Below are 27342 nucleotides of genomic sequence, written 5' to 3'. Positions count from 1 at the left end.
TGAGAAAACTTTAACTGAAGTAACATTCTCCATGCCTGAGTTTTCCTTGTACCAGTGTTGCTTTAGTAGTCTGACTTCAGTAAAGAATCTGGATACTTCCTGGTTCCCAGTGCCCATGTTCCTGAATTAGGTTTCCCCCTAGTGGTGAGGAAACACCAATGTGCAATTTATGTCAGGCTTGGGGCATTTAGCATTAATCTGTCAATATAAAGCACATTTCTAGAAAAGTTATATCCTATAACTTTTGTTTTTTTCTCCCTTCTAAAGCTGGTTTTGATCCCCAAATACACCGAGCTTCCCGGTTTACAAGGTACCGAGCCGGAGGCAGAGCAGCGGCGGGACGAGATGATTCGATACATGTGTCTGGATTCCTTCATGATCACGCCGATGCCCGTCCTGGCCGAGATGTGCTCCAAACTCATCTGTAGTATTTCCTCCATCATTCACGACGGCGCTCTGCGTGAGTAGATACAGAAACACGCAATAGGACGCCACGCCTTCAAACCCACTGACATTTTGAATCCTCGGTGGCATCTTGGATAACAATGGTTGGCGGATGTTTCATTTGTCGCACGCAGCCTGTCAGTGTGACCCTCAGGGCTCCCTCAGCGGTGAGTGCGATAAGGTGGGAGGTCAGTGTCGCTGTAAACCCAACGTGATGGGTCGGCGCTGTGACCAGTGTGCACCGGGAACCTACGGCTTCGGAGTGAGCGGCTGCACTGGTGAGTCTGCTCACATGATCACATGATGACGTTGTGTGTCCCGTGTGTTCTGCATATCTTTCTACTACAGATTAGATGGATATGAATTACTCTCCCTGTGTTTTTTTTTTTTACACATTCCTCTATGATGAACGAACAATCCAAAAACTATGAAATTTAGGAAATAGTACGGTTTTAGCTCAGATGCACATGCTTGGAAAGAAGCGAGTGTACAACTGGATAAACAAGACTTGGATTATGCAGCACGAGTTATGAGACAATTTGAACTGGGATGTTTTCATATAGTTGTGCTGTTGTTAACACGTTTTTGGATTCTTCATTTACTATGGAGGCATGCGATAGAAACATGTAAAGAGTTTTCTTCAAGGTTACATCAGGTGAGTAATTGAAGTTCTCATTTTGGGGTTGCTTTGTTGTTCCTTTAATGACATATGTGGAACTTAATATGTTTATTTCATGGAGCGTGTAAGACTTACAGTATATTTTTTATAATACGCTCCCATTTCACCCAAAGAGGAGTGAAAGTGCCTTGTGCAACTTAAAGCCCAAAACGCAAATTGGCTCCATCTCCAAGGAAAACTTGTTTTTTTTAGTTAAAAGATTTGATATTTGATGAACCATTGAGCTGTGGTGTTGGTTTCTAATGAGAGAGACACACTACTGTGTGCTTCTGTTCCTAGCAGTAGAATAACTCCTTCCTCGCTCTTCCTCCCCGTCCAGCCTGTGACTGCCACTCAGAGGGCTCATCGAGCCACCAGTGTGACCCGGCGTCAGGCCAGTGCCAGTGCAGGCCGGGAGCCACTGGGCGTCAGTGCTCAGACTGCCAACCGGGCCAGTGGGGCTTCCCCAGCTGCGGCCCCTGCCAGTGCAACGGCCACGCGGACATCTGTGACTCCCACACCGGGGAGTGCAGAGACTGCAGGGACTACACAGCAGGGCACCTCTGTGAGCGGTAAGGGTCACCTCGGGGTCACGCTTTACTTTCCTCGCTTTACTTTCCTCGCTGATTGTCAGACTGACGGCAAGCGCCTCTAATATCTGTGACAGTTGTGTGGACGGGTTCTTCGGAAACCCGGTGCTGGGCTCGGGGGAGCACTGTCGACCCTGCCCCTGCCCCGGTAACCCCGGCTCAGACCACTTTAACGGGGAGTCCTGTCAAGAAGACCACACCTCCAACCAGATCATCTGCAACTGCAAACAAGGCTACACTGGTAAGCCATCACTCTGCAGGAATCATGGAAACTGTGGCTGAAGCTGGTCTTACGTCAGCAGTCGCGTGCTGTCGTGTCATATTCTCCCTTTTGTCCCCCAGGGCCCCGCTGTGACCGGTGTGCCCCCGGTCACTACGGCAATCCAGAGCAACCCGGGGGGCAATGCCTCCCGTGCAGGTGCAACGGCAACATCGACACCCAGGACGCTGAGTCATGTGACCCCAGGACCGGCCAATGCCTCAAGTGCCAGCACTACACTGACGGTCCGTCCTGTGACCACTGTCAACACGGTTACTTTGGCAACGCTTTGGCCCACGACTGCAGACGTGAGTGATGTTACCAGTACTTGCGTGTGTGTGTGTGTGTGCGTATTATAGTATATACATACTATGTGGCTTGGAAGAGAGCATAGACATCAGCTTCAGATGCTAGTTGGATGGCCGTCTGACGGCAAGGTAAAGCAATGAAAATATTCTAAATATAACATACATTTAAGTTGATAGATCTTATCATGGGTGGCTGTAATACTTTTTGTTACTCCACACCCGTACATTGCTTTATTTCTTTGCTCCCAACTTGTTGAAAGAGAAAAAATATATTTCATGTTTTGCATCTATAAACAACTTATTCAAAAGGTTCTGCGGCCACATGTTCCAGTGCAATGGGACATGTGTACCAAACTGAATACACACACAGAGGAGAACCTTACTGTGTACTGGTCACTAGTACATCTCATCTGGAACCAGCTGCGTCCTCTCTGCCTGGGCCTTGAATGCATGTCTCTCCTCTCAGGCTGTACCTGTGTGACTGCCGGCACCGTCCAGTCCGCTTGCAGTGACGGACGTTGTCACTGTGACCGGCAGACCGGGGCCTGTGCTTGCAGGGAAAACGTGGCGGGCCAAAACTGTGACCAGTGTGCTCCTAACCACTGGAACTACGGTCAGGACCGAGGCTGTGAGCCCTGCAGGTGCGACCCGCAACACGCCCTGGGGAGTCACTGCAACATGGTGAGGGAACGCCAACTCCTCCGAAAGCCTGGAAAAGGACAACGCAAGAGTGTTTAATATTCTTACTTGCCAGATGTTCTGATCTTGTCTTTCAAATCGTTGCCAATGTGTGTTCCACAGTTCACAGGGCAGTGCCACTGTCATCCGGGCTTCGGAGGTAAAGAGTGCACCGAGTGTGAGCAGTTTCACTGGGGAGACCCGCGGGTGCAGTGTCAAGGTAACTCAACTAGTAAATAGACACCACTTGAGAACAGGACGTGGACTCACTTTACCTGAATTTATGGGTTTCCTTTTTATGACAGCCATGAGTGAGTTTTCTCTTTACTGTACAAAAAGCTTAAAAATGTACACCGTTCATTGTCCTTTCTACAGTATTTGCTTCCCGTTGTACTTCTTGACCCCCACATGGCTAGTTTAACTGCCGCGAAAGACAGAAAGACTGAAGCCAGATAAGCAGCATCAGCAGCATGTTAGCATGAGCAGCAACTTCAGTCATGAGCATGAGCAGCAACTTCAGTCTTCAGTCTGTGCTTACACAGATGCCTGACTTCTTTCAATGAATAATATAATAAAACCTACATTTTTTTCTCTCTCTGCGCTTTCCCTCCTGACTTTCCTCCCTCCGCTCCTCCCTCTCAGAGTGTAACTGCCATCCGCTGGGCTCGGAGATGGCCCAGTGCGACCGGTTAACGGGGGCGTGCGAGTGCAGGGAGGGCGCCGCGGGCAAACGCTGCGAAGAATGTGCTCGCGGCTTCACCGGCGACTTCCCCGCGTGTGTCCAGTGTCACCCGTGCTTCCAGCTGTGGGACGATGCGGTGTGCCAGATTAAGCGGGACCTGGAACACATCCAGTACACCGCAGAGAAGATCCTGGAGAACGGGGACACGCCGGTGGTTGGGGACACGCACATCAGAGAGCTGGAGAGGAAGCTAAAGGAGGTGCAGGATCTGGTCAGCGCGGAGGACAGCGACAGAATCCACCATCTGATCGGACAGAGCATTGATGACCTCAGGTGATGATGTCACATCGTGGTTGGATGTTGGTTGAGGTCGGTCAGGATGACCTGTCACCTGCCGCCAACTGTCTAGATATTAAATGGAATATCCCGCTCTGTGTGTGTTACAGGGCTGAGATCGCCCTGACTGACGGGCGTCTTATGGGCGTCGCCCGAGAGCTCAATACAACCGCAGAAGAAGAACAAGCACTGAGACGCACACTGAGTGACCTGGAGAGAGGTCTGAGAGACATCAACGCAACTGTGGCCTACAAACAAAGCCTGCTGGATGACTACCTCACCTCAGGGTTTACAGGTAGCAAACTCCATTGAGAAAGGGAAGCTTTAAAAAACATTATATGGCAGTAAACATTGTGAAACAAATCTACGGAAGCCTGGAGAGGCCAGTGAGAAAACTAAATGGAAATATTATCCTGTGAGAAAACTAAAAGGAAATATTATATTTGTATATATTAAAATATTAAGTCATAAACACAGGAGAGAAAACTATTTAGATCCAAAGAAGATCAAAAGTTATACAGATACCTTAATATTTAGAGAACCTCAATCAACATGATGTAAAGGAGACTCTGATTTTATACACAAAACTCCACCTGCTTCCTGACAGATCAGTTTGAGAAAGTGAAGAAGTACTACCATGAGTCGGTGAAGGCGGAGGAGAAGTGCAACGCTTCGGTGTCAGGTCCTCTCAGTCCCGTGGAACAGTCCAAAGAAACCCGCGCCGTCACTGAGGACCTGCTGGACGCCAGTAAAGACAACTTCCTCCGTAGTCTGGCTGCTCAGAACAAGTCGTTAAACAAGCTGCAGGAGAACGTGCACGACCTGGATAAGAAGGTCCATCACCTCAGCCATAAGGTAGGGCGACACAGGGATAAAATACAGTACAGCACTCACTTAGTGTAAAAGAAAATAAACAAACATGTTTCCTCTTTCATCAGTGCTGTAGCAGAGGCAGACATGTGTGATCTTTACACAACCTTCATTATTTTTAGTTTTTTTTTATATTGATCTTCTTGAAAAAAAAAAGCCCAACCGTTTCACATGAATGCTGATGCACCGTGGCTCCCTCCAGGTATGCGGAGGTCATACCAATGCCAGTGTCAACGGCAGCTGTCCAGACAGCCAGTGCGGCGGCGCAGGTTGCCGTGACGATCAAGGCGATCACGTGTGCGGAGGAGAGGGATGCAACGGGACAGTGAGCACCTCCGTCGGAGCACTGAATCTCGCCCGGAACGCCACCGACAGCCTGAACGCTGCCAACGAGGAGCTGCAGGGCGTGGCGAGAAAGGTCAAATTTACACGAATAGAAGTTATTATGATAATGTATATATATATATATACACAATATAAGTATAAAGCTTCTCTGCTGACATCTCCGTTTCCCGTGTCCAGCTCCAGGACATAGCCTCTCTGACACAGGATGTGAAGAACCAGGCGATGAACACGCTGGACAAAGCGCAGAAGAAGAAGGACCACTTTGAAAACAACAACAAGAAGCTCAAAGATTTCATCAAGAAGATCAGAGACTTCCTCACGGGTATGTCGACGTTGTAAATATGCTTTAATTCAGTGAATGTTTGGTTCAACTGCAGCTGGACTTTTTTTGCTGTGGCAGAAAGGATCTTCTGGTGTGTAATGTGTCAGGTTTTTTTTTTCTCTCTCCTTCCTCTCTTTCATCCGTCCAGAGGAGGGAGCAGATCCAGAGAGCATCGAAAAGGTGGCTCTGCAGGTGTTGGCCATCACCCTGCCGGTCAACAAGACCACTCTGGACAAAATGGTCATGCGGATAAAGGACAGCCTTTCCAACCTCACCAACGTCGAGGGGATTGTCAACCAAACCGCGCAGCACATCAGCAAAGCCAAGGAGCTGCTCGACCAAGCTAAAGAAGCCAAGTGAGTGAAGCCTTTTATGAAGGCACCATTTCCCACAAACCATCCTGATGCTTGATTTGTCTGCTGACACTATTGTTAAAGTATTTGTGACTTTTGTGTCGGTGTAGAAATGCTACAAAGGTACTTTTTTAATTGGGTGTAATCATACGCCCGACATCGATTGCAACAACCTGTTGCGTCTGTCTAATTCCTGGTGTGACTCTGCAGGAGCCGAGCAGAAGGAGTGAAAGACGCAGCCAATGACACCAAGCAGGCGCTGGATGTGTCTGAGCAGGCCATCAGGAAAGCACAAGAAGCCCTGGAGGAAGCCCACAACAACCTGAAGAGCACCAGGAATGCTACGGTCGAGGTACGGCCGTGTGTTCGATAGCCTGTTCACACTCTCCCTACGTCGACGTTTGGGTTTCAGACACTTCATTTTAACTGCTGGTTTGTCTTCTTTCTCCTATATCTTTTCCGTTCATATCTAGGTGGATGTGAGGCTGACGCAGCTGGAGGATAAGCAGAAGGATGTCATGATGCGTTTAAACAACCTCTCTATGGAGGTGGAAGCTCTGAGGAACAAGACGGAGCAGAACAGACAGATGGCAAAGAACGCCGAAGCGCTGGCTAACAACGCCACGCAATTAGCATCCTCACTGGAGCAGGTGAGCATGTGGACAGGAAGTTGAGCTTTTGTTCCAGGGAAGAAAAAAAAACAAAACGCTTTTGAACCCAAACACATGAAAAGGAGGCAAATGTGTGGTGGACGTCACCACTTGTTTCTTAATGGCAACTAACTGTCTCGTGTATCGCAGAGCCTCAACAACACGGAGGAACGGTACCGTGAGCTCCAGGAGAAGGTGGACTCTCTTGGTGGGGAGGCTGGAGATCTGAACAGCATCAACCAGAAAGCCAAAGACATCAAGAAGGAGGCTGAAGACCTCTTCGGAAAAGCCAACAAAGGAATAGATCAACTCAAGAGTGAGTACACGCAGCCACCCGGTGTCTCTTCATGAGGCTTAGTACCTCAGTTTAGCATGAATCGACTGTGAGGAAACCCCTGACTTATGAAGTGTTGTCATGACACAGTCAGCATCTCCTCCTTTTGTCAATGATTTACTGTCAAAATATAGTCATATCTGTTTTAAAGAACTTTATGAATGAGATAATGTGTATTTGCAAACGTTTCAACAGTTTTCAAACTTGGAGTCTAATCTTTATTGTACTGTAATTTAATAGCAGTAAACTTAACGCATAACAATTAAATATATATATATATATATATATATATATATAATTAGTTTTCAATGCAAGAAACCATTTTCCGATACAATGTTGTTTTTTTTCATAGCAGCATACAATTGCATATTGTGCTTTTCACATATATTCTTTTTTTAAATTATTATTCATAATTGTTGAAACATTTTCTAATGAAAAGCAGAGCACCAACATTTCCAAAGACAGCCCTATTAGAGGAGGTAGAAGTATTCTAGGAAACACAGAGAAACGTTGATGACATTGTAATCATTGTACTAACCTGATTGATTAAGTACTGACCTGCACCTCAAAGTTACACGTATTTTCAGGCAGAAATTCTATTTTACAAACTAGTTTGTCTCGTCCCATGTATAGAGCTCCCGGTGCTTCACGATTCCTGCTGATACTTACTGACCACTGTCTTGTTCTCTTGTTCTCCGTGTTTGCAGAATTGGAGAAAAAGTTCAAGAGCAACGAGCAGAGGATGCAGAAGCAGCGCATGGAGCTGGACGAGCTGAAGGAGAATGCCACCGTGGTGCGGGATGAGATCCGGGATCAAGTGCAGAAGTACAGCAACTGTGTGTAAGAATGGAAACCGCTCCCGGTTTTTGCCATTTGCTGCTGTAGTCCGGAGAAGAGCTGCACTGAAGAGCGGCACTGATGATGGGAACCCGGGGCAGAAAAGCTACATCGCCCATGAGAATAAATGGGGACAGAAATAAGACATCGCCCATGACTATAAAGCACCGCTCTGGTACTCCCATTCTTTCACTGGTATATCAAGTTTTACACATTACCCGTCAAGTGTTATGTCACAGAAATGCCTTCCTCTGTCCGTGTACTGTACCACTTTTTGAATCCTCCATATCGACACTGTCCTGTGTCCTTAAGCTATTACAACAAGTGGATGAGAACATTTGTGTCATTGCATAGTCCACGATGATTGATTTTCATGAATAATAAACAGAAGAAATATATCTGAATATGTTATCAGAAACGTGTTAATTTTGACCAAACATGCTTTTAGTAGTTGTGTTTTCTTTGTAATTTGACCACATTAGTAGGATATTTACAATATAACATTCCTATCAAGAGACATTTGGGAAAGTTTAAATTTTTTAATGAAATGCGTGTTTATTAATATTATTTTTTATTATGAAAAAACAACTTTGACTGAATAAATACGAATGCATACACGAGTATTCTTATAAGCAACATTCATTCCAAGGTGCAACGATGGAGACAAATAAATTATACCGTTTATGTGAATTCCCCACATCACGTGTCGTGTTTGTGCAATAACTTCTGCGCAATTTTTCCAAGTTCACATTGTTCCAGTGTGTTGTTTAAGCTCATGGTCACAAGGGGGTGCCGTGTACTCTTCTTCCCCCCCCCTCTTCAGCCTCGCTGTTCCCACTTGTCGACTCCTTTCTCAGCTGACATTTCGCCCATCACAGGTGTAATCAATGCCGCTAATGACGTGTGCGCTCCATTTAGGTGAGCCGGTTGCGAGGTCACCCACTACGTCAGCTCGCGAGGACACGCAACAACAGAGCCTCTCATTAACGTTATCAGTTGCAGCTGTGTGTTTCCTGCCGTGACAGCCAATTAAAAGGCCGCAACGAAGCTAATCAATCAGATGGAGTGAAAACACCTGTGTGGGCATGGACAGACCCTCTCTGTGTGTCTCCTCCCGCTGGGTCCCCCTGCTGTTCTCCTTTAGCTTCTGGCGCTGGTTCCTGGGCTCCAACAAAGAGAGACTGTCCTCGAGCCGCACGGGGAATGTGTAATATGACAAGAGATTTACAGCTGGCTTTGTTTTCACGGCACCTGCACACATCTGACATCAGGCTGATTGGCCCAAAGAAATGACCAATGTGATCATGTAATTCACTTGTACATTTCTTTTTAAAGAAGATTTGCAAATTTGTTTAGTTAAAACCAAAAATAAAGTGAAGTTGGCTTCTGTTCCGCACGCCATGGCTGAAAGTCCTAACGGACACTTCGTCCCAACCAACCTGTTGGATGAGGTTGATGACGGGCGGCCAGGGGATACGTGCTTTGCGCGCGACCACGGGCTGCTCGTTGGTTGCAATCAAAGGGAATCTAATCCGTCCAGCAGGGAGCGCGCATTCCTTTCCAGTCACAGACACTGGGGGCTCGTCGGAAAGCATGGAGAGCAGTCTGTTGTTTTTAATTATTTATACAAAACGTGAATATTATCATGGAATACACAGCTTCCTTATTTTAAACTGCCAAGAGATGTATTGGCTATTTTAAGATGTTTGTATTTATTTATGAAAACACAGTGACTTAATGACTAAATTTACTGCTCGACGGGTCAAGACTAATTCAAAGTAAAATAATAGTTTTAGATATTGACCACATCCCTCTCATCCATTATACATGTAGTGTGGTTGGTAAAAATAAAAAATAAAAAACACACTGGAAAATGAAAGAAAAAAACAAACAGTTGAGCTGGTCCACTAAAACACTGATGAGCATGCCTGCTGTTATGTGACTTTTGCTTTTATTTGACCTTACATTATTCTCAGATTGTAAATCTTGTTTTCTCACATGATGTTTAATATCTTTATTTTAGCCCAACAGGAGGAGGCCTTTATTGGGGGCAAATATATAGACCGGTTGATGGGAGTGCACTTGTTCTGTAAATACTAGCGGCTCACTATTAAAAACAACTTAGTGGACAGGTAAACAGGAACTGTTGTTGTATCACAAGAACAAAACAAAAACGCTTTGGGACCATTAAAGACGTATTATCTGGGTTTTGTAGCCCACCTCATGCTCATCCTCCTCGCGCTCATGGACCGCTCATGTACCGCTCGCGCGCATCCTTCCCCCGCCCCCCAGCACTGCTCCGCTCCGCTCCGGGAATCCAGCACGGGGTTTCCAGCCGAGAGCCGCAGGAGCTGAGGACGCCTCAACACTGCCTCAGCCTCGCATCCGTCCCGCAACTCCTGCAGCAAGTGGACCGACGTGAGAGAGAGACTGACTGGTATCGGACTAAGCACACAAGCTAACATCGCTAAAAATAACGGTGAGTGTCGCTTTTGTGACTAGCTAGCTAACTCTTGAGGTTTAACGACGACCCGGGGGGTTGACACGGAGGAAAGCTGAAGACAAATGAGAGGAGTGTGTTTTTGTTGTTGTAATTAACCTGTAAGAGCACAGAGGGACTCACGATAAACAGTCCGGAGACACTTTTGTGTCGGTAAACCGGTGATGAATTCTGAAAAGACCTGTTCACTGGGAACCTCCAGTTGGGAAAAGTAAAAACCAAACTTCCACTAAAGTCTGCTCTTATCTGCGTGGACGAAAAAACACACACATATATATATATATATATATATATATATATATATATATATATATATATATATATATATATATATATCCCATTTTGATATTGTTGACTGTGCCTGTGCTGTACCCCTGGCTCGCTTCATCTCAAACGGTTCAATGCTCCACAGGTTGCCGGCGGCCTCGCGGGTTGATGAGCGCGCGGAGATGCAAGCGTCACTGTTAACGCTGCTCTGCGGTAAGTGGACTGTACGCCTCCATCAGGACAAACCCTCAGAAGTGGTTCACTGAGCTTGGCGACTGTCTCCAGGTCACTGGGCTTTTCTTTGATCGGTCTGTAATGTGGGGCTCGTGTATTCACGTGAAGACCCCTTGGATGTTGAGGTTGAAGTTTTTTTTTGTTCTAGTTTAGCTGGTTTTCACTTGAATCCATATCAGAGGAGGCAAGTGTCAGGATTCTGAAAACATGACATAATTATTTCATGTTTTCAGGATCCTGACACTTGCCTCCACAGGGTGAGAATGAGAAGGGGTATTATCTCAGCCCCACGGGCAGCAAGCTTTTCAAGATAATAAGGGGTTTTAACACCAGGTCAGAGGTCACTTTAGTTCTGTGAGAGTAACATTTATTTGCTGTGAAATGGGCTCGGGAACTGAAACACGTATTCACCCCTGTCACCTTTGAAAATCCTAATCGAAACCACAGTTTGTTTCCCGTACAAAACTGCCCTTGTGTTTAACTTTTACAACGTGAAGGAAGAATAAAAAGTAGATTTTTTTAGTCCTATCGGGTGCCTGAAGAACACCACAGACATTTTCAAATTAATTATCAAATTGGCTTTTTTTGTTCTCAGTACTCTACAGTAATGTTTGGTGGTTAGGGTTAAATTAACAGACAATTCTTGGTCTTTTCTTAAACATAAAAAAAATAGGGACAGCAAACATTGCATACCAAAGTACATAAATATTTGTCGCATTTCTGATATTCATCTATTGTTTTTACAGATAGAAGCTGAACCATACGACACTGCACAGGCATCTGTGGGGGGCCTAAAAATGGCAACCGTATTTTCGGTTTCAACGACCCACTGCTGATGCCTGGGCGGTGTTGAGCTTGGTTTGTCACATTGACTTCCAGGCGCAAACTTCGTTGTAACGTCTCTTATTCTCTTGTTACATACGGAACAGCCTCCCATTGAACACGGTCCGAGAAAAGAAAGAAAGAAAAAAAAAGGACAATCTTGTGGTTAGAAACAGAAGCCTGAACATGGTGAATGTGAGAAGTGAGGCGACGTGTTGGCCCCTGCTAAGAGATAAGATAGCTGATATTTCTTTTTTAGGGGCCCCACGGTGCCCTCCGGGTCTCTGGGGTCCGCCCTGTGTCTTGGTCTCGCTCTGTGGGTGGTGTCGCTCTGTTTATGGCCCTCCTAAAACAGCCCAGCTGAATCCGCAAATAGAAGACACCCGCTCCACACCTACCTCCTCCGACACTGTCTGAGACCCTTCTGGATGCGTGCTGCTTGTCCAGTGCCTGCATGTCTGTGTGTGAGGATGTGTGTGTGCGAGGGTGAGGGACGGGGATAAAAGAAGGGAAATGAACCGACTCAAACAAAACAAACTCAGTATCTGGTGTTTTAAAAAAAAATCAGATTTAAAGCCTTAAAATGAAACGTGTGTTGAGACAGTTTCTAAAAAGCAATACGTATTTCTGTCTTAACACCTGCACTACACTCCAAGCAAAGTGGACATGTGCTCAATACTATCAGTTAGCTTCACATTTATCTGAGTAATGGCCCTCAATAAAACACCTCCCCATGCTTTGTTTCCTGTCGCTGAAGACAATGGGCTCATTGCTCCAGTTAAAGTCTATTAGTGCCTGCTGTTAGCACCCAGGGTGTCCCTTCTGTTCCAATTATCAGTGAGCACAAGCGCGGCTCTTTACGGCGGCTGCGGTAGTTCCTTGGGAGACGCAGCCTTGGCAGCTTTTTCTTTAGGTGTTCTTTATCCTGTTTTCTTCTTTGGGTTTAAGAGGAAAGAGATGAACAAAATAACATGTACACACTTCTTGAAACGCCGCTTTTGACCTTGATTGGCGGGTACCTACAGAAACTATTTTTCTGCGGACAGATTGGGGGGATTTCACATTCTGATGTTTCTCTGTTTGAAGTAAGAAGGGTTGAGCAGAGCAATAATAAAAAAAAAACATTCCATGTCATTGGATCTGGTTTTCATTTCGTACCCGAGCATTTAACTCAGAAGCCCATTCATCTCTAAGATGAGTATTTACAGTATACCATAGATGTGAGGGAACGACCTCTGAGCCGTGTGGAAAGATTTCTGGAGAGGAAATGAGAGAGAGGGAGAGGGGGGAGGGGGGGAAATGGGTGACAAGGATGTGTTTCAGGGCGGAAAGGTGAACAAGTGTGTGTGTGTGTGTGTATGTGTGTGTGTGTGTGTGTGTGTGTGTGTGTGTGTGTGTGTGTGTGTGTGTGTGTGTGTGTGTCTATAAGCCTCACACACTGTCATTATAGGGACAAGGAGCTGTCCATTCAGACTCCTGACGCCTTTGAGGACCTGCTCCAAGGTCAAGGGTCATGTCCAAATCCCCGGGGCAGATACAGGGTTAATTGGTGTGTGTGTGTGTGTATGAATGTATGCGCGTGTGTGTGTGTGTGTTTGAGAGAGAGTGAAGGGACTCTGCCTGATCACAGGGGACAAAAGAGCCAGCAGTGCCTCCTCTCTTCTCTTTCTCCTTTCTCTTTTCACTTTCTTTTTCTATTCTTCTTCTCGGTGGGATTGGGGGTGGAAGGAGGACCTGTAGGAAGCTGTTTTTTTGTAGCAAATAAATCAGGGAAAAGGTCACCATACACTTCTCTTTTTTGCTTTCAACTCAAGTCAGCTGTCATGCAAAAATCAAGTCAGCTTTTATGCAATAGTATGATGATAATAAAGCTATTTTTTCTCTCATTCATTGCTTTTTGGTGTCATTTAGCAACTAACTTTTTATAATGCAATGTTATTAAGTTCAACTGAGAGCGGGAGCAACTCATGATTATTTCAGAAGGAGGAAGGAAGGACGTTAGGGAGGAAGCACTAAAGGGAAACTGAACCTGAAATGGATAGCGGTAAATCCTCTGTAATTCAACTTGCTTAGAGTTTTTTTTGTGGAGGACTGTTTGTGTTGAAGTACTGACGTATCCTCAGATGTGTGTGTGTGTGTGTGTGTGTGTGTGTGTGTGTGTGTGTGTGTGTGTGTGTGTGTGTGTGTGTGTGTGTGTGTGTGTGTGTGTGTGTGTGTGTGTGTGGGCAGGTGATGGCTGGCATTAGGCAGCAGTGGGAGTGAGAGAGTGTGTTCCCGAAGCCTTTGTAAGCGTCAGCCTCCGGAAGTGTGCGGATGCCAGAACAATGGTGCGGTAAAGCCTACAAACCACCAACACTAGAGACAGAGAGGGAGAGAGGCTAAAATATTGGAGGGAGGGGGGCTGAAATAATCAGGACAAAGAGAAAAGAGGGAGGGAAAGACTTTAGGCACAGGGGGGAAGGGGTGGGAGAGTGGAGAGAGAACAGGTTTGTTCCTATGAAAGGACGGTGAGTAAGGTTTCCCTGTCCTGTTGGCATGCCGGGGCCTTGTCTGGATGAAAAGAAGAGGTGGTGGAGGAGGAGGAGGAAGCGGAGGAGGAAGAGGAAGAGGAGGAGGACTTGAGGGGGCATGGAGAGGAGGAATAGTAAATGGAGACGGTCTCATTGGAAGTAATGGTGCGGCTGGTACAGTTGTGAAGAGGCGTGCTTGTATATCACCAGGAAACAACACTGAGCGCATGTTCACTTTTGGGTGTTGTTTGTGTGACTGTACATTGTTATAGATATCGACCCGACTGCATTGTTTACTGTACTGCAAACAGTAAAGTGTATTTTAATAAGCCAACATTACACGATGAAACACACCTTAGAAACAATCAAAGCAATAGAGCTTTTTTTTCCCAGAGGACACTTTGACGCAGTAGGGTGGAGGAGAATGATGGCCGGGTTCCATTTAGCTGCTTCCAGCTCCAGGGTCCTGGCACTGTGCACGCTGGCTCTCCGTCTGTCACACCGAGTGCGTTTCCATCCGCCTCTTTATTTGCATGTTCAATTTGAAGTGTTCTACAAGAACCGTGCACACGTTTGCATTATTTTTAGGAGTTTCTTCCTGTTTGAAAGACACTGGTGTGTTTTACATGCATGTTTTATACAGAGAGAAATGTCTCCAGGCCACGTGTTCTTTACCTTTGACATGTTTAGTTTTTCTGTGCTACAGAGCCCAGACCAAATCTAATAACAGGTTGTGTTGTGCAGCATGTAAAAACGCACTCTCAGAAACCTATAATTATCTAATAGCAGCAATTACAGTGTGATACTGCAGCATGTTATGAGGGAAGGAGAAGGATTGACGGATGGATGCTAGAAGGCAGGAAGAGAGGAAGGAAGACAGAGACAAAGAAAATGAGGGAAGAAAGTAGAAAAATGTGCAGTTAATGTGATGATTATTCTTCTTGAGATATTTAGATTGTGTTGTCATGGAAGACTGCCTGACCTCTAGCCACAATATGTAGTCATCCTGTAGCCCTGTAATTACACACACACACACACACACACACACACACACACACACACACACACACACACACACACACACACACACACACACACACACATATAAACACAAAGGTCTAACATAACCGTGTAAATGTGGGCCGTTGACTCATGTTTCAAGTCCCCTGCATTTGAGTGGTTATGACATGAGAATTCCCAAAGAGCCTGCACGTTGTTGTTGTTGTTGTTAACTGCATGTGTTGTGTCACATTTACATGAAAAGAGACAGAAAAAGAGTTGAGGAATCACTACTGGAAGTACTGTGTTTGAGACACCTTTCGTATTATCACATTTTAACCTAGATTAATTTTGTGTAGCTCTTTCAGCACGTTTGCCGTAGTTTGCACTGGTTTTCTGGTCAGTATTGAGCACTTTGAAGTGCTCAGTCTTGACAAAGCTCCTCCAGAGCCAACTTTTCCAGAACTACTGTTGATTCTGTCGTGTCGACATTTTAAATCTTCTGACTTTAGTGCTCCAAGTGAGTCGACCACCTATCAATGGATTCACTAACTTTAATGCTTTTCAACCTAAATACTTCTGAGTGAAAAGACTGAAATTATTTCAATAGTATAACTGAGTTTTGCCCTGATAGTTCAAGTCTGGCTGGCTTTACGGCTTCAGAAGACACGAGTTGTGACGCATTTTGGTCTCAATAAAACCAAATTTCATATATAACTTCTCGTAATATTTGATCAACTTGTTTGGGCTGAGCGTCTAAGTGGACTGACTCAAACATTTACTAGATTTGTACATTGTAACTATACAGCATAATAGTTTACATTTCTTTGTATATTTTAGCTAATTATTCCCCGGACCACCTGACCGAGTGCCTTGGACCAGTGGGAGATGAAAATTTATAGAAATATATACATATATTGTCATAGTTTGAAGTGAAGCAGCCGAAACATTCGTCTTACTTAAGCCGCTGCAGATACTAAACAATGAGAGAAACAAGAGACATTTTTCAGAATTTGCGGCTCAGTTTTCTCCTACTCTCTTTTCCCCCCGGACTCCTCACATGCGGTTGTCATCAGTTCAAATCTAAGGCTGAGAAATGTCTTCACGCTCAAACACACACGCAGTACTCCCCTGTGTATTCTAAATTACACTCGGGGTATGCGGCCTTTGCCTTTGGCCACAGTGAGGTTACCCTCCTGTCTCTGACACAGGAAACGATTATGTTATTATGCTCATATGTTTAAGAATAAAATATGCACTCAGATACATAGACGGTGAGAGCAAACACAGGCAGTCGTTAGCAAGATTAGCATACGGCTCCAGCAGGTCAACAACTCGCACGCATACACACGCAAACACACTTAACTGCTTGCTTTAACTAATGACTCGTGTGTGGTGGTTTTCTCTGGCCTTCCCTCTAAGTGGAGCCAGACTTTCTTCATCAGAGGCTCTGATTAGCACCTACAGTCAGCTCCTCGTCTCCCCGAACAGCCGCTGAGCACCAAGGCGAAAAACACACACATCACCGCAATCACTAACCCGAACCCGCAGCAAACGGCTCGTTTCAGTCGAGTGGCTGCATAGAGGAGCTGGTTGACCGACGGGCTGCACCCAACATCTGCTGGCCATGTGCGGCCTTCAGGCAGCATGGTAGGCACGGTGTTGCCAGTAGCTGAGAAATGTACAGATACGTTCATTTCATCATCGTAGTCCCCGCTGCTCTTTGTGTGCTGTGGCTGCGTTATTGGACCAATATGTTTCTGAGGTTACAAACCTGCAACCGTCTGATCATAATCCCCATCATTTTCCCAGGGTGAGCAGGTCGGACAGAATACGCTGCTTCACATTGATCCCTATTCGAATGACAGTAAATCATGTGTAACTGCAGACATGTGGGAACGATGGCGGGGCAGGATGGGCAGGGAACGCGCTCGGCGTGTTTGTCGAGTTTTAGTCTTGTCCCCGCTCTCCACTGTCCACCTGTTGCTGGTGATGGTCTGTGTTTCCTCTCCAACGTGGAGTGATTCAGACGTCTCCGGGATGGAACAGGAATGTGAATATTTCCTCCAGTGGGACCAGCTGTCTCTTAGTGCCATGACTTGTTAATCTAACAGTCTGTGTAATGGTCAGCGTCTCGCCACACTCACTGAAACCCTCTGTCTGTTACACAGCCAGGCAGTCACTGACAGAAACAGCTGGAGAAGATTTATAGACCATGTCAGACCAACATAATATATATATGTGTGTGTGTAATGAATGCAGTCCAAATGTTCAACTGCAATTTAAAACACACACGTTATTGGGAGCAAATGGAGGTTGAACAGTATGATCTTTTTGATGAGCACCACCTTTAAATCAGATTTATAGGTTACAGGACGCCAGTGGATATATATTCAGTTTTGTTTTGGGAGGATTTATTGTTGCTGTGTTTTGAAACAGGTGTAGTGGTTTGATCAGGTGGTCGTAGCCCTGTGAACAGAGTGTAACAGAGGAGAAATGGTGTGACTTTGATGAAAGAAGGTTGTCTGTTTTGGCCTTGTAAAGCTTTACTCGTCCTCCGACCACTAAAAGCACTTTAACACGACAAGTCATCGTTCACCCATTCACACACTGAAGGCAAGTGCTTCCATGCAAGATGCCACCTTCCCATCAGGAATAATTAATATTTTCACACATTCACAGTAAGCGGGAGCATTTTGCCCAAGGACACAACATGGATTATTGGAGCCGGGAATCGAACCGCCGATCCTCTTACTGAAGGACGACCTTGCTCCATCACTGATCCACAGTGGCCCATACTTCATGTATACATTTTGAGCTTGTAGCCAAGTTGTACGGTGCCGCAGGATTATAACTACTCTCTGTGAAATATCAAACACTCAGATTTCTTTTGTCATCTCCCAAAGTAAGACTGTTATGTGGAACAGGCCGTGGCACTTCTTGGTATTGTATGTGATTCCTCTCCAACTGTGGGTCTGGAGCCTTTTCACCACCTTCTCCACCATTGGCCCTCATATTCCTAAATAATACATGACATTAAGTATGGAGAAGGGAGGAAGTAAGGGAAGGTGAACAGCGGGGCACAGAGGGAAGTCAGCGGTAGACATTATAAGAGGAGAGAGAGACAGGAGGTGGGAGCAGAGAATAATAAAGAGGCGAGGAGGGAGGAGAACAGCTGGATGTTTGGACGTGGGAGTTGACCATCTATCAGCTAAGTGGAGAGCAAAGAGAGGACGGAGACGCAGAGGGGAGAATGTAAACTAATTAGCGAAGGGGAGTTGAAAACAAAAGGCTGTTGACTTTTTCCTCTGCATAGGTTTTAAAGTAGCCGCCTAATGGTGACTGTTAAACATATCTGCAGTGCCTTCTATTCCCACCCTCACTCAGGTCAGGTATGCAGCTCATTGTCGGTTCTAAAATGATGCTATTCTTGTCTGCTCGCTGATATTGGATCTGACCCTGCTGTCATTTTAATATTCTTTGCAGCATATTTAGTTTCACTTTAAAGCCTCCTCCTGTCATGTGTGCTTTCTTGTCTGTTTGTTTGTCTGTTTTCCTTGGTTTCCTTCATTGTTTACGCTGGCAGATGTGACAGTAAACTGTTTCTCGCCAGCCGGTCCCAGTGGAATGTGTCATGTTGATGCCACTAACTGTTCGGAGGGGGTTTAGCGATTAAGCTATTGAGATCATGTGATTCGGAAGGCAAAAGCAAATGAGCAAGTAATTCAGATAACACCAATTAAAGCATTTTGTGACTCGGGATGCCGGCCCTTTGGTTTGTGGCCTGTCGTTTTTAAAGCCTTGAGTTTGACATTTCAAAGCCTTGAGTTTTTAAAAGTTTTTAATCCCTTGAGTTTGGCGTCGCCATCTTGACTTTTTTGAAACCAGTGAACAGAGTGACCATATTAAGAATGCAGAGGGACGTAGAAATGCCGTATACGGCTCTGGTAAGGTATCGACCTGTCGATCACAAGGTAGCCCTGCCGTAAAGCATACCCTGCTTTATCGTCTATTTGAATCTAAATGACCATAATTTACTAAATGAACATCATGCTGTATTGAAGAAGACTTGAAATTAGAGATTGAGACATAAACTCATGCTTCCAATGTTGACTGAGGGAAAAAAATCAAGAGAGAAGTAGATTAATTTTCACATTGACTTCTATACAACTAAACTTCTTTTTGTAACCGGGGAGTCGCCCCCTGTGTACAGTAGCGAGATTGCAAGTTTTAAGAAACATCCACGTTGGCTTTACTCGGCAGAACTGGAGATTGAATAGATATGGATTAATTGTGTTTCTCCACTCATTTATCCAAATATATCCTTAAACTGGTAACCTGTTTGAAGATAATGACTTCATAACAACTGTGCACATCAAATGGAAAAGGGTTACTTTTTGTACAAAATAATCTAGTTGCCATCTACACAGTATGATCCCAACAAACACTGTGTTGATTTCGCTGCATCACACGCAGTCGCCTTTTTTTATATCGGGAAATGAAAAGCAAGGAAAGCTCGTCTCATACTGGCAACAGAGGAACTTTTGATAAAGCTTGTTGTAGGTCGCTCTCGGCCGCTCGTACTTTCTGTTTCCTGACTGGTCGAGGGCAGAGAGGAAATCAAAGGCAGGGATGAAAGCCAGGAATAAAAGCAGAGCTCACCTGGAGCAGATGAGGGGAAGGGGGTGGAATTCATTTGTGGCACTGAAGCTCGGAGGCCGTGCCGACTTCGCCGTGGGTTCTGTGTCCCTGCCTCTGACAGTTAAAGCAACACCTCATGTGAAAGACCTGTTGGTTTCACTGTCGTCTGGCGTGAACATGCTAATACCATGTCAGCTAAGTGGACCGTTTGTCACTTGCTCGATGTCTTGAACTGCTGTGACATTCGCCACCTACAGAAAAAGCTGCCTTTGTGGCGTTGTATATAGATTGTCACATATGTGGGACCAAAGCAGCTCAGTGATGAAACCCCCATGTGGTGAGTCGCTACAATTGGCTAAACAAGCTGAGTAGAGTACAATACAGTGCAGGGTATAGCCCTGCTGTTACAGGCTAATGGCTGGTTGAACAGCAGTGCTTTGTGAGCTGAGACCTCCCCCCTCCCTCTACACGCACACACACACGCACACGCACACACACACCAGCAGCAGCACAGACCCTCAGCTTCTCTCAGCTGTTGGCCTGCATTCCTGCCTACTTCTCCATTTATGGCTACAGAGGAACGAAGAAGGAAAGAAACTGACGCCTAATCAACAACAGCATCATCACTGTCCTCAAAGCTACAATATTCACTTTACTTAAAGGCAAACAACATCTGTCTCAAAGTCGACACTATTTCCTCGTGGTTGAGAAGGAGCCAAACAATGCACATGTTCAGCCTCACTTTGTAAAAAGGTCAAAGGTTATGCCTGTTCAGGACATGGCTGTTTGGAAGGCCTACCCTCAGTGAGAAAGAGGTCATTATAATGTTTATTTTAGTTTTTTTTACAACCAGCAGTAAAAGCAAACTGCTTTCAATAAACAATCACTTTCGCTTGTTTATTAATAAACGTGCAGTCTTGGACGTGCAGTCTTGGTTTCGCTTGTTTATTAATAAACAAGCGAAACCAAGACTGCACGTCTTTGGGTCACCAGCACCAAACATTTAGCTATTTACATTTATTTGATTTCTTGCCAAAAGTTAAATGAGAAGATCGATGCCACTCTCATATCTGTGTGCATAACGCTGCAGCCAGCGGGCGACAAGTCTAGCTTAGCACAGAGAATGAAAGCAGGCCAAGCAGCTCGCCGTTTGAAACCATGTTTTCAGTGTTTCATACAATATGGCTGCAGTGCTAATGTCAGAATCTTAAAGCACTTTGTAACACTCAAAGTGCCTGCAGGCTCTCTCTCTGCCACCAGCTGCGGTGGTTCATGAGTGTTGCACAGCTACAGACCCTAAAAGTATATTTTCGCTCACCACACCGTAAATTGCCTCGCGTAGTGTTTCCGAAATGATAGCTGTCATCCATTTATCTCTCCCTCCACTGAGCCTCCGTGCCTGGTTTACATCAAGACTGCAGCGGTCTGATCACTGTCAGCTCCACGACCCATGACGTCACCCTGCCAGCCTCTTTGTAACAGCCTCCAGGTGATAACAACAAGCGATGCCGCGTCATCATCGCTTGATGTTTGGACTAGTGAAGTCGCTCTGGATCGTAGAACACAGTAATAACAAGTAATACGCAAATTATTGTTTGTATAGCTTGTTTTCATGATGGCAGGCCAAATTTGTGTTAATCCCAACTACATTTTCACAGACAAACAAACACAGACAGAAACGCAGAGATAAAAGACCACAAGGAACCTGTGATTATACGACACATCAGACGTCTGCTTCGCCACTTCACCCTCTCTGGTCCTTGTCTCCTAACACACACACACACACACACACACACACACACACACACACACACACACACATACACATACACATACACACACAGACAGACCTTTGAGTTCGTGCCAAGAGTTTCCAGAATGGATATCAAGTTGTGTCTGGATGGGTCTTCCACTGTCTGTTCAAAGACTCTGCTGTCTCTCTCTCACCCATCAGACCTGCGGCGTTTGTTTTTTCACTCTTTATTCTTTGCTCTCAGAGTCAGATAAAGGACAAGGAATCGACCTCAGATCTTTTTTTTTTAATGTGTTTATCACTGTCCTTAACGATAATGACAAAAGGGGAGCAGCTCAGATTGTTACCTGATACCCAAACAAATCCTCTAACGGGTGTCTTTTGTGTGGCTAACGACTACCGACGTTCCACCAGTACAGCGTTTTTGTATCATCATGTTCGAGTGTCGGCTATGAACGAGTGGGCCTCCACGTGGACGTACAGGTGCACGTCAGGCGCAGTGTAGGCACGTATGCATGTTGCTCACTTGGCTGGCACCAATGTGAGACTTGTCCAGATGCCAGGCAAGCACAGGTTTCCTCTTGAGCGAGAGTGTGTGTGTGTGTGTGTGTGTCTGTCTGTCCATGTGAAATCCTCCTCTGCACTGTTCCCAGCAGGCTCCCTATCTACAGCTGGCCTCACACCGGTGTCAGGCTGTGATAATGCACTGACAGCTAACCTGTCTCTGGGCCTGCAATTATTATTTAGAAATGTAGTATTCGACATTATTCCAAGTCGACGGAAGATAAATACTTTTGCTTCGTTAAAGACCAGGAGAAATAAACAAAACACACAACAACTAATTGTAGTTTTATTTGTGTATTATAAGATGCCTCAAGCTACTGTCAGGAAGTTCAACAAGTCATTTCACCTCTAATTATCTCTATGTATTGCTGGGGAAACATCTTCTTCAAACAACCACATTCCACCAATTTCAAGTATTGTAAAATTGAGCACATGTAGCCGATATTAACGGCAGCAGTCCTGAAATTCTTCGGCTTTTTTGCTTTAGGGGCCGTTCATCTCTCTTACAACCACTTCTCTGCTTTCCCCCATGATAAACTTTACAGCCAACGTATTTCCATCTCGAGAGAAACAGGGGCGCAGCAGTTTGCTGATTGCAAATATCCAGCACGCAGCTGTCATTTTAAATTGTTCCTGATCCAATAAGATATGCTTGATGCTGAGAGCAAAATGTACCACTTATTTTGGACATATGCACATGCTAGTGAATGAAGTAGCAGTCTTAATCTAAATTTAAAGATGCTGAAGGTTAGCTGTAAGTTGTGCTTTCCAACCATCTCTAACCGTCATTCAGAGCCCATTAAGATGAGGCAGTGCAGAAATGAACAACAATATGATTAAATGAGACTTGCAGTAAACTGCTGCCGGTCCTGAACTCTCTTGTCAGGTGAAATTATATTTGTGCCTCAACCCTGAGTGCGTAAGGAGACATTTCATACATGTTCACACAAGGAACACAAATATATATAGAAAAAAGTATAGAATATATTGTAGATATACAAAGAATATATCTACAAGAAAAACACATGTGCTTGCATAATTTGTAATTCAAATAGTCCCTATAGCTGCTGCAGAAAGTGCCCTGGAGTGAAGCCTGGAGCAAAGTGAACCTGTGAGTCTTGTGCTGTGTAGTTCCCAGGTGTGAATGTCTCCAGCTGTGTTAGAATACAGCTTTATTGTCCTGCCAAGGCTGGAGATTCACCTTTTGGTCTCACCAGTGTTCATCTTGTCATCTTCTGGGTCGTGTGAATGTAAACCCTGCACATTCCTTTGTAGAGAAGGTACACGTTGCCGTGTAGTCTGCGTATGCATTAAAGGGAGGATTGAAAACACCTGTTGTGGACAGACCGGAGGTTGACGGGCGGGCCTAAGGGCCTCCGCTCTCCTTATACCCCTCTGCTCACAGACCACAGCTTCCCGGAGACACGGAGGAGAAATTTGTGTCGAGATGTCTGGTGGAATGTGTTGTCGTGAGAGTTTATATGGTTTATTTTAACTCCCACACATAGCACAGCTATTCAGTCACACCAAGGCTCCAGTGCTGTATCACAGAAGGACACACTATCCGTTCACTCCATGGTTCTACATTTACACCAAGTCTACAAGCCTTTCTGTGGGATGTTTTCAGTAAATAGTCACTCTTTTTCAAAATAACAAGCTAAATCTGAGTTGACCCCTTGATGACCTGCATTGGTGAGTTCCCAGGTTTGGCCTGTCGCTTGGGCCTCTTGTCAGGGCAGTTCTCAAGACTCCTGCAGACAGCAGGTTAACCTGCAGGGTAGCTTGCAGAAAATCCCCCTCCCACTGGATGTTGTCTCAACATTGAATGGGCTCTTGATCAAGCTGCAGCCGAGTCTAGGGTGGGGGCAGGTTCTGGTTCAATAAGCCCTGCGTACTGTGACGCTTCTACACAAGAAGTTTGTGGAATTTTTTTCCTCCCAAGAGTTATGAGAAATGATGACCAAGAGCTGCCTTTTGATGACCCCAAAACAGTGACTTACATTTGGCTTTTACTACTTTTTGTGTTTCTTTTTTAATTCTCGATCAGGTCAAAGCAAAATGGCTCACATGTGATCTCACATCGAACAAGGTGGTTCGCTGAAGTGAAGTCTGTAGTCCTCCAGTATCTTAACAAAACCTCCTTCCAACCATAAAGCAATGGCTGAAAGTTGATTCAGACGTCGGAGAAACCAACAAGTTTAGCTTGCTTTGGTTCAGTCCGCATCCTGAAGTCTGTCCTCTAGAGGAAAAGATAAGAACAGTTGATGTTTCTTTTTTTTTAAGACAGAACGGACACTGATTTAATGACGTTCATTTGCCAACACGATCTCACGAGGAGGTGCTCTCACAGCAGACGATGCCACTCTGCACTGCTGTTTCCTGTTAATTGTAACCCTACGTCCTGTCTCCCTCCCTCTAGTCCTGGCTGCTGCTGCTGGCCAGGAGCCCAACCACAGCCACGGCTGTGCCCAGGGCAGCTGTTATCCAGCAACGGGGGACTTGCTGGTGGGACGAGAGAAGAACTTGAAGGCCTCGTCCACATGCGGGATGAGGAAGAAAGAGCCCTACTGCATTGTCAGTCACCTGCAGGTCAGTACGCGTGTGGCAAAGAAAAATGTGTTTGCTTGTCTCTGTTCTCTGCTTTCTGCCCAGCTCATCAATCCCAGAAGTCCTTCACCTTTGACCACGTAACACTGACCTTTTATCGTCCTGCCGCAGGATGAGAAGAAGTGTTTCGACTGTGACTCCAGGCGGCCATACGACCCGGTGTACAACACCATCAATCACCGGATAGAGAACGTTATCACCACCTTCAAACCCCACCGCAAGAAGTCCTGGTGGCAGTCTGAGAATGGTGAGGAGACTCAAATAAGTAGTTATTATTGTTATTGACTCCTAACTCCTTAGAAGGGACTCTTTAAAAATAGTTTATAAACTGTAAACTGAAGCTTTATTAATAGTTGATAATCCGTTAACTTATACTATATAAGTTATTAATAAGCCAAAATAAAAAATGCAATTGTATAAGTGAAAATCCCCCCCAAAAAAGTAAGAGAAGTTTTCACAACCTGGCAGGTGAAGTTATAATAATCTGCATATATTTTTAAAGAATGGGGCCATGCACACAAGAATTTACAAACTATCCATTAAGGGTCACGGTGATATGAAATTATTTAAATATGATGTTCATGAAGTTTTCTGCATTACTCTGGTGCAGACAGAGTGCGTTGCAGTGAAAGTGTTACTTGGATGTTTATTTATAACTCAACAAGCATCTGTCTGGATGCCGTCATTCTCCACTAAATCTGTGTAGCTTGATAGATACATTTCATTTAGCTGACGCTTTTATCCAAAGCAACTTGTATTGTTGCTCTACACAGCATAGACACAGCAACGGGGAGCAGTTAGGGGTGTCTTGCACAAGGACACAACAACAGGGACTAGCGGAGCCGGGGCTCGAACCACTGCTGCTCTGATTGAAAGATGGGCACGCTAGCCACTGATTCAAAGTCGCACTTTATGATGTCGATGCTCAACACGTCTGCTGTGCATCAACCTCACAGGCTTCAGACTAAATCCATTGCACGCCGTACATCCACATAGTGAGTAGGGTTAACAGTAAATGTATGTGCACCACACCTTAACTTAAAGCTGAAATACTTGATTTCAGTTGCTCCTAAAAGCCTGAACACATAAGAACTGCTTCAGAAACTGCTAGTGCTGCATGTCTTCAATCGCACTTGAACCCTGCTTAAGTCTGTTATGTGACAGACTAAATATGGCATCTCATTAATCGTGGTGGTATATACTTAAAGTTATAAATATTTGGGAGAAGAATGGTGGGAGTTAGCGGGGGAATAGAAAGGCATATACAAAATAGATAGTGGATATTTTAAAACAGAAATAATTCAATTGAAAAGAGAAAAGTAATTAAAAAAGTAATAACATCCTGGAGGTTTATTGACACCACTAGCAGTAGGAAACTGGTAGCTATGGATAAAAAGTAGTATTGCTTCTGCACACACACACTCTCACACACACACACACCCTCTGACCAGCTACAGATGGGCTTAATAACAGAGTTGGCCCTGCTCTGGCATCTCAACAGAGAAGTAGAGAGGGCGAGAGAGAAGGGGCATGACAGGGAGAAGAGAAAAGTACAAGCTCTGATGGCAAGATGCAAGCGAAAGTTGAGGGGGGGAGTAAGTATGCCAGACGGAGTGAGAGACAGTAGCAAGGACAGGGAGAGGAAACCGGTGTCTTTCCACTCGGTGACAATAAGCGACTGTGAAGCTCTGCGCGGGGAGACGGCTGATGTCAGCTGTGTGTGTGAGCCGCGTCGCTGTAATGGAGTGCTGCTGATGACAGCACTGAACAGCAGCGCCAGACCCAGAATAGAGCAGAGAGAAACAGAAGAAGAAGAAAGGGGACAGGAAGTGTACTGGCTATTTTTACTCCTGGTTGCTACTGCTTTTCCATGGCATCTTTGTGGCGTGTCCACGGTGGTGGTGGTAGCACACTGTGGCCATTTGATATGGATAACAGAGGTTTGGTTGTGTGCGCTTATTATTGGAATTACAACTTCATGGGATTGCAGGCATTAATGCAGCAATTATACGGCAAATGTCTTTTCCATTGCAAATTGACTTGGACAACAAACCTCTCTATCAGCAAGGCTTTAGGATTCACTCTTTGAATTGCTTTCTCTCTCTCTCTCTCTCTCTCTTTCTTTTTCTCTCTCTCTCTCTCTCTCTCTCTCTCTCTCTCTCTCTCTCTCTCTTTCTCTCTCTCTCTCTCTCTCTCTCTCTCTCTCTCTCTTTATCCCTCCCCTCTAGCTGTGTCACTCCCCCATCCTCTTTCTTTTCCATCTTCTTACTTCCTGGGCAGTTGTCAGCCATTGAATAGCTAAACCATTTGAAAAGTCTATTAACCCAGGCCTTTGGGCTTAATGACTATCCTGTAATGGGACCTCAAAATAATATAATAAAATATGCTATTTATTTATCTAGATTTTTGTGTGAGTTGCAGAATGTGGGAGACAAAGTGCCCCAATAATCTATTCCTTCAGTGGCGCTCGTTCAGCTACGAGCCTCTCGTCCATGCACACTTAAAAAGGTGATTACCTGGGATACATGGACATGCGCAGGCACAACGTGTAAATGAGTCTAAAGCTCAGAGGCAACGTCAGAGAAACCAGCAAGAGCATGCGATCCAAAAGTTGCTGAATCAAGTCGGCAACAATGGACAACCCTACAGGCCTCCCTCTAATACCACTCCCTTAAAGTTTATTTTGTCAGAGCATTAGATTTCGGAGCTGAAGAGAATTTCTATCATTGCTCTAAAAGTAATGTTTAAAAATGTAATCTTCGTATTGAGTTGTGAAACA

General features: G+C 45.1%; 2 protein-coding genes across 4 annotated transcripts in view; both read left to right on the top strand.

Annotated features, from left to right (window-relative positions):
• The window catches only part of lamb2l (laminin, beta 2-like), a 45388-nt gene extending 37025 nt beyond the window's left edge, over positions 1–8363 (top strand). For both annotated transcript variants that reach the window (XM_068597422.1, XM_068597423.1), the window contains exons 19-35: positions 268–460; positions 579–722; positions 1443–1674; positions 1770–1933; positions 2035–2259; positions 2726–2940; positions 3061–3157; positions 3580–3952; positions 4066–4250; positions 4563–4810; positions 5028–5243; positions 5348–5492; positions 5641–5848; positions 6056–6197; positions 6319–6495; positions 6646–6811; positions 7537–8363. In XM_068597422.1, coding sequence (XP_068453523.1) covers positions 268–460; positions 579–722; positions 1443–1674; positions 1770–1933; positions 2035–2259; positions 2726–2940; positions 3061–3157; positions 3580–3952; positions 4066–4250; positions 4563–4810; positions 5028–5243; positions 5348–5492; positions 5641–5848; positions 6056–6197; positions 6319–6495; positions 6646–6811; positions 7537–7673 — 3267 coding nt within the window. In that variant the 3' untranslated portion in view covers positions 7674–8363. The remainder of the gene's footprint in view (positions 1–267; positions 461–578; positions 723–1442; positions 1675–1769; positions 1934–2034; positions 2260–2725; positions 2941–3060; positions 3158–3579; positions 3953–4065; positions 4251–4562; positions 4811–5027; positions 5244–5347; positions 5493–5640; positions 5849–6055; positions 6198–6318; positions 6496–6645; positions 6812–7536) is intronic.
• A 1661-nt stretch (positions 8364–10024) lies between these two features.
• lamb2 (laminin, beta 2 (laminin S)) overlaps positions 10025–27342 on the top strand; it is a 42300-nt gene continuing 24982 nt past the window's right edge. For both annotated transcript variants that reach the window (XM_068597425.1, XM_068597424.1), the window contains exons 1-4: positions 10025–10145; positions 10579–10646; positions 24376–24545; positions 24675–24810. In XM_068597425.1, the coding sequence (XP_068453526.1) occupies positions 10616–10646; positions 24376–24545; positions 24675–24810 (337 nt within the window). In that variant the 5' untranslated portion in view covers positions 10025–10145; positions 10579–10615. The remainder of the gene's footprint in view (positions 10146–10578; positions 10647–24375; positions 24546–24674; positions 24811–27342) is intronic.

Source organism: Clinocottus analis, unplaced genomic scaffold (genome assembly GCF_023055335.1).
Source record: "Clinocottus analis isolate CAN_PGR_092001 unplaced genomic scaffold, fCliAna1.0.p SCAF_4, whole genome shotgun sequence".
NCBI classification, from domain to species: domain Eukaryota; kingdom Metazoa; phylum Chordata; class Actinopteri; order Perciformes; family Cottidae; genus Clinocottus; species Clinocottus analis.
The sequence above is the reverse complement of the archived record's forward strand: the minus strand, read 5'-3'. Positions and strand labels throughout refer to the sequence as shown.